This window comes from Fusarium sambucinum, chromosome IV (genome assembly GCF_050947815.1).
Source record: "Fusarium sambucinum isolate potato_lamoka chromosome IV, whole genome shotgun sequence".
In the NCBI taxonomy this organism is placed as follows: domain Eukaryota; kingdom Fungi; phylum Ascomycota; class Sordariomycetes; order Hypocreales; family Nectriaceae; genus Fusarium; species Fusarium sambucinum.
Window position 1 is genome coordinate 532,891 of NC_139291.1, and position 18,651 is coordinate 551,541.

The 18,651-nt window shown below is 39.9% G+C and overlaps 4 protein-coding genes across 4 annotated transcripts; 1 reads left to right on the forward strand and 3 right to left on the reverse strand.

Annotated features, from left to right (window-relative positions):
• Positions 1-55: 55 nt before the first annotated feature.
• FSST1_000186 (fungal specific transcription factor domain-containing protein) lies at positions 56-1,501 on the reverse strand (the record flags this gene model as incomplete). The annotated part of the gene is made up of 3 exons (XM_083227800.1): positions 56-508; positions 565-1,108; positions 1,155-1,501. The coding sequence occupies 3 exons, from the start codon at positions 1,499-1,501 to the stop codon at positions 56-58; spliced, it is 1,344 nt and encodes a 447-aa protein (XP_083090368.1).
• Positions 1,502-2,809: 1,308 nt separating this feature from the next.
• FSST1_000187 (major facilitator superfamily domain-containing protein) lies at positions 2,810-6,070 on the forward strand (the record flags this gene model as incomplete). Its single annotated transcript, XM_083227811.1, has 5 exons — positions 2,810-3,079; positions 3,134-3,367; positions 3,418-4,519; positions 4,607-4,711; positions 4,878-6,070. The coding sequence occupies 5 exons, from the start codon at positions 2,810-2,812 to the stop codon at positions 6,068-6,070; spliced, it is 2,904 nt and encodes a 967-aa protein (XP_083090369.1).
• Positions 6,071-6,186: 116 nt separating this feature from the next.
• On the reverse strand, positions 6,187-7,227 carry FSST1_000188 (thioesterase-like superfamily-domain-containing protein; the record flags this gene model as incomplete). The annotated part of the gene is made up of 2 exons (XM_083227822.1): positions 6,187-7,085; positions 7,134-7,227. The coding sequence occupies 2 exons, from the start codon at positions 7,225-7,227 to the stop codon at positions 6,187-6,189; spliced, it is 993 nt and encodes a 330-aa protein (XP_083090370.1).
• A 9,255-nt stretch (positions 7,228-16,482) lies between these two features.
• Positions 16,483-18,317, reverse strand: FSST1_000189 (uncharacterized protein; the record flags this gene model as incomplete). The annotated part of the gene is made up of 2 exons (XM_083227833.1): positions 16,483-18,148; positions 18,196-18,317. The coding sequence occupies 2 exons, from the start codon at positions 18,315-18,317 to the stop codon at positions 16,483-16,485; spliced, it is 1,788 nt and encodes a 595-aa protein (XP_083090371.1).
• Positions 18,318-18,651: the final 334 nt, after the last annotated feature.

Here is an 18,651-nt window from a genome sequence, read left to right on the forward strand (position 1 = left end):
GCCTAAGTTAAACTATACCTGCAGCACTAAAATAAAGTTACCTGTAAATTGTATCCTAAATTAAATATGCATAATTACTCATATCATTCAACATCAAAAAATCACTTCCAAACAGCTCCCCTAATACTCCAGGACTCTGATCCCACCACACTGTATTCATTCCCATTTCACAATCGGTGTCGGAAGGGTCCTCTGTTATAACATGTCCATTTGTTTGCCCAGCCATTGCAGCAGACTCGTCTCGTTGCTCTCCAGGTACAATACCTTCGCTTTGGTTTGTAACCGTACTTGATCTAGAAATGTGACTGCCATCTCCCACTTCGTTACTTCTCTTGTCGTTGCTGACAACATAACTCCGGATATGACTCGACAGGACCGGAGAGTCACCAGGGTCTCGTTGCTCGGTGAGTGAGTCAGCATTATGTTGTCGTTGTCCCACGTCTTTCTCCGCTTCGCGTAACCCGACGAGAGTTCTAGACTCGGCGAATTGACGTTCCAAATTTTCAGACTAAATAGCACAAATCAGAACGGACAAATATTCGTTCTATGTCCATCACAACTTACCATTGGTCGCAAATGACTCCAGTATTTACAGAGCTCAGATGTGAGTCGAAAGTTGGTAAGAGGTCCCTGGAGCTCCAGATGTGAGAGTGAACCCAGGGCGTGGTATCGACGTAATTGGACCGAAACACAAACGTAGGCACCATAACCGACGATAGACCAAAGCTTCGATATAGGCGCCTTGGATGATATATACTGCTCTGTCATTGTAGTCATTGTCTTGGAATGTTCCCATGCTTGCTCAGCTGCCAATTGCAGCATGGAGCGGGAGAAGACGGGCTCTTGCCAGCGACAGGAAAGGACTGGAACTACTGAGGAATACAAGTAAAGCAAACAAAGCTCGTACATGTATCTGAGGGAGAATGTCCGGCTGCGCTCTCTTGAAGGTGTTTCATTAATTGGTTGAAACAAGACATGTTTTCTGTACTCTCCTAGCTGGTAGGGAAGGCTTTGTAGTCGTTGATCCAAAGAATAATAGGTTGCAGCCCATTGCGCAGGACTACCTTTCTTTGCGTGTATTGATCGAACGAACTGTTGAGATTCCCACCTGATCACCATTAGCCAGACTTCCTGTCATGCTGAATATGTCCTACCATAACCCTTGAACCATTACCAAGACCGAGTTAAAGCCTAGCTGTTTTCCAGGGCCTGAAAGTGCACGGAGTGACCCATTCTTATCAAGACAATAAGATACAGTTGCAAGGTAGTCATCCTCATCAGCGGGCAATGGGAGCCCTTCCACAGATGCCCAGCAATCGCCCTCGAAACGGGAATTCTCCATACTAGCGCATTTAGTAAGCCAGCATGCCCAGAAGCACCTTGTCATAGAAACACGATCTGGTGTTTCATTCATTGAATCGCCCAGGTAAACTTGGTCAAAATGTAACAGGCGCGAAGCCCGATGAGCGATGGCAGTAGAGGAGATTAGCGATGCGACCATGATCTATTCGAGAATAAACTTACCTGTATGCATATTTGTTCTTGAACTTTCTCCTTTAGCCAACCAAAAAAGGGCCAAGACCTGGCATGTCTGTATGAGTTCACGAGATGGTTTATCCGCAGTCATCAACGCCGTCTGGCTAGCTTGCTCTCCCCAGATCATGCCAACTACTTTCCAATCAATCATAGATACATCGGTAATGTCCAAGACACCTTGATATATTCCACCTGGAGCGGGATGTAGAAATCTCGGTAAACATCAGTAACATGTTATAGAAAGACAGATTGGGGCACACGCAACAGAGAAGCAAAGGCGAAGATGGCAAGCACCACATTATTGCAAGCCTTTCCTGCAATGTAATCTTGGATAATTTGGCCTTTGTAGAATAATAGGTTTGACTGGTAGTTGCGCTCGAAAAAGATCTCAAATAGAAAGAGCGCTATTTCCTGAGAGACGTCAATAGCAGGGAAAGAATTCTGACCGTGACACGAAATTGTCATCTGGTTAATTGGAGGGACCAATTCTCGAACACAGCCGGCAGAGTCCTGTTCGTCTCTGTCTGGCCATGCTTGTTCATCCTGTGCCGGTGGTGACGGATCGTAAACTTGCAAAACTTGGTCCGTCGTCGGCTCAGAGTCGTCTAACGAACGGTGGGTTGGGGGGGCTGTAGGCTGCGATAACCTCTCTTGAGCACGCCTTACAGACAAGGCTTTACGATCAGGCGGTGCCGGGTAGCCACATCTAGCACCAGCCCTTTGACAACGTTGACATTGAGGTCGGGCTCGACTACATTTCAACTTGGAAATGTCAGCAGGGATCAAATCTTACTACCACTAGTGGGTTGAACCTTTTGCCTACGACAGCGCAAGCATGCTACTGTCGGCGGGTTAACGGCGATGGAGTCAGTGGATTCAGACATGGAGTCGGTGCGAGGTTCGGTTGAGCTTTGTTTTGCAAAGAGGATGTAAATTGTACATGACCGAATAGTTCGGTCCGAATATGTGGATGGCAAGTAACTTAAGTACGGTTCAGTAATGATGATCTACTCCAGGATAGGCTAGTCTGACTGCGTAACTGGCCCGAGGGCCGAAGGTTCGGTGCGAATGCAGGGGAATGTAACGCGGTCATTTGAAACCAGGGGTAGATCCGGGGTAGAGTGGACGGCAGTATTAGAGTTGAACTTGTTTTACATAAGTGTTAGTATTTCCTGCGTCCAGCTGATGCTTGGATCGTAGAGCTAACTTTGAGAATCTCTCAAGATACAAGCGTATTACACCGCATCCCAAACGCAACTGATTACATTTCATCATGGAAAACGACAAAGCGGAAACGAAAACAGTCATGATTGAAGACGCTGAAGCTGGAAGAGGCGTGCTTCTCTATGGCGAAGATGGTCAAGCCCGAAAACTACCAATTCCCTCGACAGACCCCAACGACCCTCTCAACTTTGCACCCTGGCGACAGCGACTCGTCATTGCGGGCGTCTGTATCTACGGCGTAGCGGGTTTTGGCGTCATACAATCGACTCCCCTTTTCTTCGGCAAGCTCATACAAGAGTACAAGGGACTAACACATGGAGTGAGTTATAACTTACCTGAAAAGAATAGGGCAGCTAATGTCTTGTCAACATAGGAGTTTGACGGAGAACGGATTATTGATCTCGCCAGCTATCCCTCTTTGTGCATGGGCCTAGGGAACTTCCTTTTCGTCCCTTTGTCTATGGCACTAGGTCGACGGTTCACACTTATCTTGTGCAATGTACTGTTGCTTGCTTCTGTAATTTGGGCTGCCAAGTCGCAATCTTTTGACTCTCATTTTGGAGCCCGCTGCCTGCAAGGGCTCACAGCCGGCATTTCTGACTGTTTGGTATGTAAAATGTTCATTATCTGTCGGCGCAAATTAACTAATCATATAAGCTCCCCATTATCGTGCTGGACCTGTCATTTCTCAACCAGCGTGGCTCTCGACTTGTAGCCTACTGGACTTTTACAGCAGTTGGTTCGTCGCTACTATTGGTCGCAACACCATTTGTTGTTGATTACGCTGATGGCGACTGGCGTGTAAACTATTGGTTCTGGACCGCATGGACAGTATTCTCCCTTGTGATCGTTCTACTAGCAGTACCTGAGACATACTTCATCAGGCCTGTCGCAGCACTGAGTGGAAAATTTCACGCCACTGATGCATACGGCACACATCAAACTTTTGACACCATTGAACTTGCCCGCGAAGCTGGTTTCGATGTGGATACGAGGTGCCCAAACTCTACCCCCAAGGCCGCATCATATGCCAGACAATTTGCACCCTTGAATATTCAGCCATCGCCCATCACCCGCTTCTTAGGTTCCTTCCGAGATGTTTTTACTTGTATACTTGTACCAGGCACTCTCTGGGCACTAATTCTCAACAGCGTGGTGTTTGGCGGTCTTGTCGTTCTGAGTCTCACCTATAGCCAACGGTTAGAGATGGAGCCTTGGCACTTCAGTCCCTCCACAGTCGGAACTGTACAACTAGGAGCTGCTATCGGCGGACTTGTGGGACTTGCCTACGGAGAAATGACGGAGCCCGTCAGCCGTTATCTAACCCATCGCAATGGGGGCTTACGTGAACCTGAACATGTCCTTCCCAACTTCATTCTTCCCTCGGTCGTGGCATTTCTAGGCATGATTGTCTATGGCATTGTGGGTGCGGAACCTACTAAATATAGTTGGGTAGGGATTCATGCTTCCTTTGCTCTATACTACTTTAGCTTCTGTTCACTCTCGGCTATCACTGGCGTCTGGCTTGGCGAGTTACTCCCTCACATGTCAGGTCCAGCGATTGTGCTGGTTTGTGGAGGTAGAAACGCTGTCTCGTTTGGTTACAGTAATTCTTTTGGTTCTTGGATCACATTTCTCGGGTTTGGACAAACCTACATCTTGTTTGGCGGTATCCTTTGTGCCCTTGGATTTCTTTCCATTCCTTTGTATTTCGTTAATGGTCGTATCCGTATGGCAATGTCTCGTGTTGCCTTCTTGAGTGCGTATTAAGATGGCTAAAGTCGAAAACTTTATGCTTCAGCAATGGTTTAGGTGGAATTGAACTATATATAAGTACGTACAGTAGCCATAGCTAATCCGATAGCCGTTGCGCTACCGGTAATTAAGATGGGTTCGTCTACAGCAGAACTAGTTAGCTTCCTGAGTTTATCCGAGTCCCGGAGTGTCATGCGTATGCACGTCGACAAGGCTTAATAATGGTGGCGCTGATTGCTTATCTTCTAAATGTCTGACCAGTGACCACTGAAGCTCGCATTCTAGCGAAATACAACCCCAGCAGCGGGCCATAGTCAACACTATGAGTGGCACGTATTCTCCTGGTGAACGCTTCTCCTTAGTCGCATCCTTTTACGGCCCAGGAAACATTGCTTCTTGGCTCTGCATGGTGGCATCTGTCCTTAACACTTGGTGCCTAAACGCGCAGTATCGTCGTACAGATAGTATCAGCGCGGATCTTGTTGTCGTTTTAGCGATTCCAGGTGTTGCAGCAGGACATGCCATCTACATCCTCTTCTTTGGCAATGCGAAGCATGAGTCGATCCAGCATCTCTTCACCAGCGCAGATCCAGAAGTAGTGAAGCATGCGGCAGCTGCAGAAGCGGCGCTAAATGTATGCGAAACATTCTCTTTGATAGCCGTCCTTCTGGTGTTCGTCTCTACCTTCTTCGGTAACCTGAGGCGTACACTGGCTGTTGTTACTGTTGGTGTACTGGCCTTCTCGATCGAGGCAGTTGTTTTTATGAAAATGAGGGGAGTCAGTATATCGGACACCAATCTAACACGTCCGTTCCTCTTCAATGTGTTCGAGGTTATGGTGTCGTTGGTGGTATTTGTGGCAGTATGGCTTACTGTCTTCGGTATTCTGATCATATGGCTACGGTTAGGCAGAATCGAGGAACCCGAGGACCAAATAGAGGTGGAGGCCGATGATACCGAGCTCGAAACAGAAGTGAGCGCAGCCCTGAGGACACAGGCTATTGACATAGGCTCGGTTGTACGATGGGAAAACCAACAACAATCCGATAGTGCATTCAATCTCATCGAGGCAGAAGCCCAAGATGGAAACCCAATGTGGACCTTGACGCTTCTTTCAATTCTCTTCCTCCCTCTCTCCTTTTACGCTTCTCTAGCTTCTCTTAGTACGCCCTTGGGAGCGTTTGGAGAAACAAGCTTCATACCGTCGCCGAACTGGGGTGCTGCCGTCTTGTTCTTTGTTCCAAGGACTACGACTCATATTACAGAGCTGGATCAGATGGTGCCCCTCTGTATCGGAATTATTACCCTTCTCTTCAGTTTTTGGGGCGCCTTCAAATCCCAAAAGAAGGAGGAGTCGACGGTTAGACAAAACACCAGGAAGCAGGCAGCATATCGTCGGAAGAACTGGCACCAAAGACGGCTGAATGCAGGGCTTTATTTCCTCCGCCAGGTAAATGATGAACTTGATGAAACCGAGGATGAAACTCAAAGACAAGAGCTCTTGGATAAGCGTAATTTAATAATGCTTGGATTGTTTCGGGCGGTGGGTTTATAAGTCTGCTACACGTAAGGGACAAGGTTACAGTCTGTCATATATGAGGAGATCAGCGTCTACATACTAGCACAGGCGAAATTCGTCTTGCCTATATTATAACGACTGTTCCTATAGGTCTATAGATTCGCCTTTTTCCCGACAGAATTGTACCTTTTCTTTGCATCTAGAACAAGGACAATTTGTCTCGCCGAACCAATCAAGTCCATTCCCTCGTCACATATCGTGATATCCATATCCATCCTACCACCTTGGAGCTTCTTTGTTTCAACTCGACTGAATATCCATCGAAGGCCATCCTTTGGAAGTTGCCTCTTGAATTCGATATCTAAAGACAACGTATTCTCACTGAACTTGGCTTTTGCTGCCTCAGCCAGAAACGTCTCCATCTCACAAACAACCCCAGGATTCTTGTCTGCCCACTCTTCCATCTTGCGGAGATTATTTCGCCCATCATACATTTCTCCGTTACGTAGTAATGTGTCTGCCATAGAAGGCATAAAGTCGCACATGAAAGCTATGTGCGATGCGTTCATGATTTCTCCGGTGAAGCTATTCCACGCATCCATCAAACCGTCGACTTGCATTCCGCCTCGCTCATAGAGAGATACGATACGGCGACACATAGGGAAAATTTCACCTTTCATGAGTCCAGGAACCCATGTAGTGTCAGGTTCATTAGCTTCAACCTTACGAAAGTCGGGTTTCGAGGTAGAAGGAGGGTTCAGAGTCCACTGGGTATTGCACGTGGGCCCAAGAGATTGGGCGAAGTTTGTAGACGTTGCAAGACCTACGACCTTGAGCTGTTCATTCTGTAATACTTGCAGCCGGATGGTGCAGTGAGAGCTACCGCGCTTTAGCTCGAGGATGTTAATATCGAGTGTTTCCGTAGTGCAATATCGCAGGTATTCAATATGAAGGGTAAGGACATCAGGTTGGTCGTACTTGGCGAGGGCTGTGGTGAAATGCTTTACAGCCGCAGAATGAATTACTGCAGCAATGCAGCCGCCGTTTAGAGCTAAGGGGATGTAAGCAGTGAGCTGGCTGTTTCTCAATTGATACTAACCTGGGCCCATAGTCCAATCATGCGATGGGGATACAGAGTAGGACGATGGTCCAGTCTGCTGAGGTGTGACCTCTTGCTGAAACTTTCCAGCCATCCTATGCTTAATGCTTTGGGGATTGGCAATGACTATGATTAATTGAAGGAGGGGAAGGATAGGAAGCGCTCCGGAATGTTTTTATTCTTCTGTAACTGTAAGCATGCTTATTACTATTAAAGGCTAGCGCTGACAATAACACAAAACTCTAACCGAGGTAAGTAACGGTGCTTTGCCTTTTCTAAAGAGATGACCCTTGCGGTGGCTGAATCTTGACTGGATTTTGTAATCATAGGGTTTCCGTGGCACTGGAGATAGTATTAAGATCTGCCAATACTGGTACTAGTTATAGTACTATCTTAGTGCAGTGGAAGGGGAGGTGGGAAGGTTGAAGTATTGATAGACAGGCAGCGAGAATGTTGCAAGGCAACTAGGCTGGACAAAGATCAAGACTACCTAGCGACAGTTGAATCCAATACTGTACCTAAACCAGTTAGCACTGTAACAGTCTAGACCCTGGGACAGCCCCCCTCAGGTCTACGATCGAACTGTAGATGTCTGTTATTTTTTTTTATGATCCTTAAGCTTTTGCCTAGGCCTTCTCAATTTCCTCTAGGTTTTCAATAAAGGTTAATCTATCCGCGCAGATTAAATTTTCAACAATAATCAAATCTAAGGTTCTCTCAAGACAAGGTTTCTTCTACGGCATAACTCTTTTAGCATAAACCTTATAATAGGACATGGCAGAGAACCAGGCACTTGGTCAGCGCCAAGACCTGGCACCTAGGTCAGAAAAGTGGGTCAAAAAGTAGCTTATTAGGCATATAATAAGATATTTCTTATTAGCTCTAGGAGAAGTAAAAGTAAAATATATGCTAGGTAAATAATTAATTATATCTTCTTCTATTCTATTACATTTCTTATACCTCTTTTTATTTCTATATAATATATTATTAATATATTATTAATATATTAATAATAAATTCACTTATCCCTATTATTAGTTAAGAGGCTAGGGCATTATTATAGGATAATCCCTAGTATCCTATTAATAGTTATTAAGGGATATAATATAGATAAGAAATCAGTTAATGCTTAAAGGCCTTATAGGCTAAGGAGGTAAAAATTAAAGTATAAAACTATTAATAGATTATAAATGCCTTATTAATATATTAAAGGATAATATCTTTAATATCCCTAATCTAGTCCTAGTCCTAATATCTGCAGATCTAGAAAGATCTAGGCACTTAAGTATTAAAGATAATACCTGCCTTATTAAATTAATTATATATATACCTATAATTCCAGACTAGCTAAAGACTCTTTAAAAAGGGTTAGCTTATATTATCCCTATAGAAGATCTTAATCCAGAGCTTAAGAAGTCTTATATTAAGAATATTAATATCTTAGTCTAATATATTATTAATATCTTATTAATATATTAATAATATATTATCTATAAATTCAGTATTATACTCTAAGAGTTACTAGTCCTAGGCTATTAACCTCTGCCTTTCTTAACTCAGAGCCAGTAAAGTACTAGAAATATTATTATACTAGTATTAAGGCATATTAATATCTCTTATCTAGGTTATAAACTAGTTATACAGAGGTTATAGAAGCCTATTATAACCTTTACTCTATAATTAAATAGGATATTATAAGACAGAATATTCAACAAGATACTATAGCATAAATAAGCCTATAAATTATCTATAGATTATTAATATATTAATAATATATTAATAGATAGGCAAATGCAATTTAGGCTAACTATAGCGCTTATTAAGCTTATTAATATATTAATTATCAATTTAATTACTCTCCAGTCCTATAGCAATCTACAATTCAGGTATTATTACCTATTTATTCTTTTTATTACTATATATTATTAATTCATTATAGCATATTAATAGCTTATATCAGCATACCATTCAATATATAAACTATCGATATATAAATTATTACTACTTTATTACAGTACCCGCATACCTTAGAGATAATATTACAGCTATTTCAGCTATATTTACTAATCCTATAGAGGTTATTCTAATATTAAACCAAGAGTCATATTATATAATTAATTAAATAACCTGGGTTAAGAAGATATATAGTATATATTCCTAATATATTATTAATATATAGATTATATATTAATAATCATTTTAGGAATCACATATATAAGCCAGGGGCAAGGTATAATTATTTAATAAACCTGCCCAGTTATCTTTCATATCTTCCTACCTATAAGAGCAATTTTAGCCTTTATAATTATTATATCTCATAGTATATATAACCACCTACCACTACTACCTTTAAACCCTCCTAAGGATATTCTCTTTAAGCTATCTATAACCCTTAAATAGCTAATGCAATTACTCCAGAGCCTAAGTAAGCTTTAATCTATTATTAATCCATTATTAATAGATTACTAATCTTAATATAGAAATCTAATTAAAGTCTAATCTAATATAAGAGCTACTTATAGAATATAATATAAATACTCTTAGAGATATTTATAAGAGTCTTACTAATAAGGGATAGCTTTAGTATATTATTAAATAGCATTAGGCAATTCATTTCCCACTTAGTACCTTAGTTCTTAGAGCTTAGCATAAATACCTTATACACTACTGCCAAAACTCAGATGCAGTATATACCTTCTATATATTATTAATCTATTAATAATATATTAATACCTCCTTAGTATATTCAGTCTTAGTTTAATAATAGGCATAATATTCTTATTATCCTCTTTTATTAAATTTAAGTATAGCTTTTTAAAGGGCTTATTACACTTTAGCTTAATATAAATTTTAAATATCTAGGTAAACCTAAATTATATAAGGTTATTTAGGCCTATTTTAATCGGCAAGGCAATATTAATATACTTTTTAATATTATATTATTAAGGCATTATTAATAGATTACCTAGGCATTCCCCTTATTTAAGTTATATTATATAGGCAAGATATAGCTATATACTATCTCATATTTATTACTATATTTACACAATTAAAAGAGATACTTAGAATCTCTATTAAGTGGCAGCATATATACAATAAGGGTCTATAAGGCATTACTCTAGATTATAATTTTACTTATATAACTAGTATACTATATTAATAGATTAATTATATATTATTAACTTTTTAATAGGATTAGGTTAATATCTATCTATACATATTAATCCTTATAGGCAGGACTAGGAGTAGCATATATAGCAATATATTTATACTTGCCAAATTCATTTTAAATATAGTATCAGTATATATAGTATAATTTATTAATAAGGCCTTATTAATATATTACTACTTAGACCTTATATATTTACGACTTAATAACCGAGAATAAGGTTTTAGCTCTTTAAAGGCTATTATAATATCTCTTTTAACAGCTAAGAGTATTTCAGTATATAACTAAATATACTCTAATCTAAAGCGAGGTAAATATTATCTCTTAATAATATATATTTAATATATAACTAATATATTAACTATAACTAGACTTTCCAGGCATTTATGACTAGGTCTTATATAAGGAATTACCTATTATTTCTGCTAGTATCTGTAATATATACTCTCTAATAGGAAGTCTTCAGCATTAAGCTTTAGTAAGACATATAAATCATATTAAGTAAATATATAAGGCCTCTCATAAGTTAAGTAGTTAAAAGATAATATTAATAAACCTTATTAAGATATAATACATTATTAATGCTTTATCTATATATAGCTAATACCTTTTAGGATAGCAGGATTTAATTATAATAAGGTATTATATCTTAATATTTCTATTTAATTTAGGGTTAACCTAACCTATTAAGATACCTCTATTTAAGGCCAGATATAAAGGGATAATATAGAGCAATAAAGTATATTATACTTAGAATAAATTATTAATATATTACTAATACTATTTTAGGGACTAGAAGAGGAAACTCTAGCAGGTTAAGATCTCCTATAAGACATTAGGCTTCAAGAGATACCCCTTTTAATACTAGGCAAGCTAGATTAATAAGCTCTTCTAGTATTCCTAGAACCCCTTAAATACCCTTAATAGCATATAAAACATCTGATTTTATACTAAGATTAATAAGGCATTTAAATTACATTAATAATCTATTAATAATATATTAAAGAAAGTAGTTTATTACGATATTCTACTACTCCACAGAGTATAGAAAATACTATAAGTAGTATATAACAGTAAGAGTTAAATATATAGTTATAGAGAGAAAAGGTAGCTATATAAAAGGCTAAAGCAGAAGCTTAAAAGGCTAAAGCAGAGGCCTATAAGGCTAAGGCTAAATTAAAGCTCTTTAAGATATATTTACAATTTAGTAATAGTAATAACTAGTTAATCTATAATATATTATTAATCTATTATTTATATATTAATATTTCCTAGATTAATTATATAATTTATTTCTAATATTATTCTTAGGTTAATTATATTTAATAGTTAAAATATATTAGGTAGGTAAAAGTTTTAATATATATTTAATATCTACCTTATAGTTATATAAACTTATAAAATGCTATATATAAGCTATAAAATAATAATTAAAATATATCTAAGTTATTTAAAAGCTATTAAATAAGATTATCTATTAGTCAATTTAATTATATTTTTTCTTTATATTATAACCTAATAGATAAGAATATTTAAATAACTTAATTATATATAAATATAAAAAATACCCTATAGTTTAGTAATACATTAATAATAAATAAGGTACCCTTATTTAGAATTTTATTAGCCCCCTTTATATTACTTACTTTATAATATAACTATTTTTACTTAATTAAATATAATAAGCAAATAATTATAATAAATCCTTTTAATTTAAGGAGAAGTCTCTGCTATATAAGAGCAGGTAATATATTATTAATACATTAGATAACCTCCTCGGCCTCCTCAACCTCTATAACCTCCTCAGCCTCCTCAGCCTCCTCAGCCTCCTCAGCCTCCTCAGCCTCCTCAGCCTCCTCAGCGTTATTAGCCTTATTATATGCATTAACATACTACATCTAAACCCGGCACTAAAGATTAAAATTAGGGGTTAGGCAGGCTATATAAAGTTAAATAATATATTAATAACCCATTAAGAAGACTTATAATCCTAATTATTCTAGGTATACTATTTATATATATTATTGCCCAAGAGGCTAAACTCCTTGCATATCTCCTTTAGCTTAGGCTAAGAGATATTAGCTAATGCATTAATAATGCTTTAGAGGAATTTATATTACCCTTATGCTAGGACTTTCTATTTCCCTTATACTTAGGGATATTAGTAAGCATTTTAATAGTATAATATTCCTCCTCCTCCTTATTATTATTAGCATTAGCTAGCTAGAAATAATTAATTAATACATTACTAGTATATTATCTAGACTTATAATAGGTTTCTTGCCCTTTAGAGGTATTAGCAAAATAAGCAGCTCCTTAAGTATACTACCTTTAATCCTACCTTTAATAAAGGCTAGATAAGCAATATAGAAATCTAATTAAGTTAGATAATATATTAATAATTAATTAAGATAACTTATGCTTTAATTTAGCAAGATCTTAAGCAGAAGTAATACCCTAAGAAGACTTAATAACCTTAGCACAGTAGGCGCTGGTAATATACTTCTTTAGGTTATATAGAAGCTAGGCAGATTTCTATATTAAGTTAAATAATATATTAATAAGGGATTAAACTAACTTACTATAGCGCAAAGACTTTTTCCACTATTAACAGGAGGTATATAGTAAAAAACCTTACCTTAAGGCAGCTTAACCTTTCTATCTGCCTATATTATATTAGCTAATATATTAATAATAGATTAATATAACTTACAGTATAGGAAAAAACAATATCCAGAGGCTAATATTTACCAGAATTATCAGAGCCAGCAATATACTCCTTATATGCTAGAAAATTATAAATTAATCTAGCCTTTATATAAGCTATATTAAGTTAATATATTAATAATATATATAGCTAAGTTAAGATACTAGAAAAAGAAAATAAAAAAAAAGTCTAAAGGTAGAATATAATATACAGTTAATATATTAATAATCTATTCTATAGCGCTAATTTAGTTATATAAGATATTAAAAAAGGAAAATATAACCGGCATAGGTTTATATATTAAATAAATGCTAACCCGGTATATACTCCACTATAGGAAATTTTCGGCTAATAAGATCTTTAGGTTATGCTCTATAGCATATGCCCGGTAAGCTGCTTTTTAACCCACTTTTCTAACCCAGGTGCCGGGTCTTGGCGCTAACCAAGTGCCTGGTTCTCTACCACGTCTTATAATAGAGGTAACTTATAAAGAAAGCTTCTATTACGCTAAAGATAGCAGTAATTTCTTCCTCTTGTAACCTCAGTCAACTGGCAAGCCAATAATACTGCAAGTTAGTATAATAATTAAAATAATAAGCAATCACCGGCATATATATAAGTCAAAGATATCTACTTACTATCGCCTAACCAAGCAAGACTAACTACTCCAGAGAGGAATCAGTGGAGGCAAGGGAAAAAAGGCAAAGCCACTCACAGTCAGTCGATCCCGGTCTTGAAAAGGTCATCTCAGAGGAAAAGGTTGAACCGTCTAGACGGCAAAATAAGTTCCTTGAGGTACTTGATGAGCTGACCGTCTCATACGACGAGTGGTTCGACCGGTTAGAGAGGCAGGTGATGACGGCGGCTGAAGCCTTTAAGTCATAGCTGCTGGAAGAAGTCTAGACGAAGAAGCCCGAAGCCAAAGGCTCGGTGCGGATTATCTAGTCATTTGACCAAATAACGCTGCTTCTATCGTGAGAGATTCGTGATGTTATCAACTAGGGGTAGATGGCTGTACTGGCTAAAGGCCATCTTTTCTTCTCACTGGTCTTCCACAGACACCGATTTCCTTCAGCCGAATTCGACAATCTTCTTATCTGTGAGCGAGATTGAAGTTCGTTGGCTTTAATTACCGCTCGGGCCTGTTCTGCGGTTCAGGATCACAGCGAAAGCGGCCATGTGCGCCTGCTCAAGGATCACCACCTGCCTCGTGAGTTAATAAATTAGTCGATCCATGTATGTTCTCAACCAACTGTATAACATGTTGTCTCAAGTGGCTCTTAGCGAGCTTGTAATTTACGAGACGTGGGGCCTTTTCCTGACATGGTAGTCTTGATTGAGTTGACTATCCACTCTGTTGGTTATCACCTACGGGGGTTGTGAAGGACGCACAGGTTTGTTTTCTTCTTGGAGCCAAGGGGGGCTGGGTGCTACCTGAATGAGTCAGTGTTATACATTGAGGTATTTACTACATAATCCAACTGTCTGCGTCCGTCGACCAATTTTCCACAGCGACTGACAGACGTGATCTAGCCTCGGCTCGATTGCGATGAGCTTTCCCTTGATAGCCCAGGTCTACTGGGACCCGACTTCCTTATTACAATTCGAGGGTGCCATCGGATGTCGGGTCATCACTAAACAAGGTCATCAATGTTTGTCTTCGGGTACCGATCGGCAGCGAAAGATTCGCCATGCGCTTGCTCGGCTATCTCAGGAGCGGCCGGAGCATGCCTCTATTGCAACATTGGAGACTTTGGCATCTCTGTCCATGTGAAAGCGCTATACATCCCGTCCTCCACTACTTTCAAACTGGATACAAACCATTAGGGCAGCCAACAAGCATCATCAGTATCTGCTCCAATTCGACCTCGCAGATTTACAGCAAGAGTTGAATCGGTCGAATAATCATATCAACATTTTGAACACCAAACTTAAAGATGCCTCTGTTGTTACATCTGAAACGAAAAGACGATTTCGTAATATGAAGCTGGATATGAAAGGTCTGGAAGAGGAAAATACAGCCACTACTGCCAAGTTATCGGCGGCTGTTAAGGATAACAAGCAATTACAGAAGGCAGTAGGCACTTTTACAGCCAAGCTGAATCTTTCCGAAGCTGATTTTAATCGCCTGCACAACGAAAATATATCTATCATGGAAAAGAACAGTTTATTGGTAAAGGACGGGGTTACATGCCAAGCCGAGATTGCACGGCTGAACCAGACGTTGAAAGAGTCGGAACTAAGCAAACGGCAACTCGAAGCACACCTGCAAGCCCAACTCAGAGATCTCGAGTCACAACTCAAAGACTTGGAATTACAAGCCGAAACCAAAGATGCCCTCTTGATACGCCGCAGTACAGAGCTACAGGAAGCGGACACGCACGGTGCAATGCTACGGAAACGCATTAACGATCTTGAGATTATTAATGCTGATCTTAAGGAGCAACTCTCAAAGACTTGCAGACATAAAATAGAGACCTGGATTTCTCATTGTAAGCTTTATATAATTGAGAGGTGGATACAGCTTCTCAGCCTGATAGCTACATGTAGAGTATAGTGGATCGATTGTTATTGAATCGTTGAGTTAAATTAATGGGTGTAGTTTATGAATGATCTAGTTACCTTGCTATCCTGTCAACGCTTGAAGATTTTCAATCCAGTCGCTGACATCAGGCCCATTTCGTTCCATGAAACAAAGTTTGTGATCCGTACCTGCGATCTACAGACCGACAACGCTTTGAAGTGAGAACCATGAGCGGCCGCCGTATAAATCTGGTAAACAAAATTGATAATCACAGTTAATACTTGGAATAGCTGATTGGGGACTTCGTAGAACGGCTGAACTTGACCCCTGTCGGCAAAGTCTTTGGGGACGCCCCTGACTATAGAATTGACCCGAGGGTTTATTAAAGGTAAGCGCTTACAACAACGTAAACCTCTAACCGAGGCAACTGTATCTATTTTCTACAAAGCATTTATTCAGCAATAGTAAAATAGCTTGTAATATTTAATTATATATATATTCGTGGTTCTAGTTCTTATTCATTTATAGGGATGTTTGATATGAGGGTTATCGAGCTCTGTGTAAGGTGACCAATTCGGGTTGACGATGCCTTCTTGTGCTGATATAGATTAAAGGCCAAGATGCAATCTATAAACAGCGTGGGGAGCTATATCAAACAAAACGCATGTTTTACCGCATGAACACAAGTTACTGAGGTACAGATTGAAAAAAAAACGTTCCTTCTCTTCTCAGAATTTCTCAATATGTCGGGCCGGCTTGACGCATACCATACCCCTCTCTAGGTCTAGAGTAATCCATCATTGACAATTAAACCAGGCAACTGACAACCATTAGACAAAGACAGGCCAAGACCGAAATAAACACACTTGTTAATTTGCAGTAATTAACAGACCACATCCTACAGATACATATTACACAAAGCAGCCTCTTTAACTCATACTTCGCCACCCTAAGACAAGTTCCCGGTGCTTGTACCCTGCTTTATCTCCTGCCTCCAAGCACTCCGTTCAATCTCCGAAACACCAGGTCCCTTGTAAACGCTTCCATAAATTCCAGTAGCCCAACTCTTGCCATCCTTAGCAGCTTGCGTCTCTCCGTGTTCCTTGATATACTTCTTGGAAGTGAAGTTTCGTCTGTACCACTTTCCATATGTGAGGAGGTAGTAAAGTCTAAAGCAAAGGAAAGCAAACTTGTCGTTCTCTAAATCCTCAGGGTACGATGCTCCTAGGTCTACAGCAGCTGCGATACCCGACATGACGGCGACCTCGTGGGCGTTGACGAGTGTCCATGATGCTGCGAAACGAGTGTGGTTCTTGGCGTTGAGAAACATCATCCATGGGACGACAAAGATGTAGTGTGTGTAGCTGTGGCATAGCTGATGCCACCAGTCCTTTCGAATGATCTTATCCTCAGCGATCTCACTGTCTGACCATAGCTTTCCATCGCGGTCTTTGTTGAGGTAAATCGTTTGGAAAATATGTTGCTCAAATGGGACTTTCTCTGGGAACTGGCTCTGGTAGTTTGTGCAGTCGAAACACATCTCCAATTTGGACTTGTCCTCGGGGTACATCTTGATGTAGTACATGGGTCGATACTCGGTCTTTGCAAAGTTAAGGCGCGATGTCTGATCAGTGCCGTTGACGTTGGCGACAGCAAGGTCATCACGATAAAAGTTCTCGTAATGCTTCTTCATGTAGTCGGCGTCGTTGTGGGTGATGGTGATATCGTCACTAAACTTGGCTGAACCGAGGACCTTTTTCTCCTTCCAGGTTGCTGTTTTGCCGAGGACGCGTTTGGATGTGTCTGCAAGACAACAGAGAACAAGTTCATCGTACTTTTCTTCTCCGACAGGTGCATTGGGGTCTCCTCCTGCTGGGTTGTGGTGATCGGGCATGGGAGTTCTAGGCTTGAGCTTGACAACAACTCCATGTTTGTTTCGTTGGACAATCTCGGTCAATTCGGTTGATAGTCGGACAGTGACGCCGCGAGAGACAAGATCCTTTCGCCAGGTTTCGTAGAAATCCGAGAATTTGGGAAATACAATCATCGGGGGTTTGTTGCTGACAACAGTGTTCTTGTCGGAAGGATACCACATTCCATAGGTTGGCGAAGTACAAAGCCTCTCAAACATGATAGCAGGGACCCGTGGTGTTTCGTTTCCAGTACCAAGAAACAAAGCCGTCATAGGAAGAGCAATAGTGTTCGTAAACTCTTCAGAAAACATGAAGAGTTTGAACACTAGCCTGAGCGGAAGTAGAGCAAAGAAGATTTCGAACCAGCGCATGACCTTTAGAAGAGTTGTCAAACGACGGACTTCCTTTTGGTGGCGGACAAGCAGTTCGGTAGGAAACACGTTGTTCCAGAATGTTTCGTCTTTTCCGAAAGACACGTGAAGTTCGCAAGGATCCGCCTGGTAGCCCTGACGATTGAACATGGTGACGGTGTGGTGGAAAATGTAAGAACCTCCTTGGACACCCTGATTGCACCAAGACGCGCCATGTCGTTCTTTGTCAATGGGAATAGAAAATGCTTGACCTCCACAGTAATCAACTGCATCAATGAGAGTCACGTCGAATTTATCTGGATGCTCTGATAAATGGTGAGCTGTAGACATTCTGTTTCCTGTCAGTACAAGCAGACATGATGACATTTGAAAACATACCCAGCTGCACCAGCTCCTACGACAAGGACACGCTTTCGGCCATTGTTGGCCTTTGTCTCTCCGTTCTGAGCCATGAGTGCGGCGCTATCGTGCTCAATGTCAGTATTGTAAGTCTGCGACATGAATATCTTAATCACTGAACAGAGTCATGAGATATTTTGTCACTGAGCCTGGTAAACAATAACTCTTGGCTTTGGAATGGTTTTGTAAAATAAAAGTCATGACGGGCTTGACTTGAGCTACTGACGTCAATGACTCTTGTAGACTAGTGGAATGTTCCGAATTGAGATTAGAGCTTGGTTTTAGCACCGATCTTGGGAGGGAGCTAATCTTGTTTCCGGATTTTCAATCGATCTAGGGTGGATGATCGATTTGAATCTGTGTGGTTTGTGGAATTTCACTTCCAGACGGAAAGGCAGGAGAAATGCCAGGTTTTCAGTTAAACTGTCAGTATAG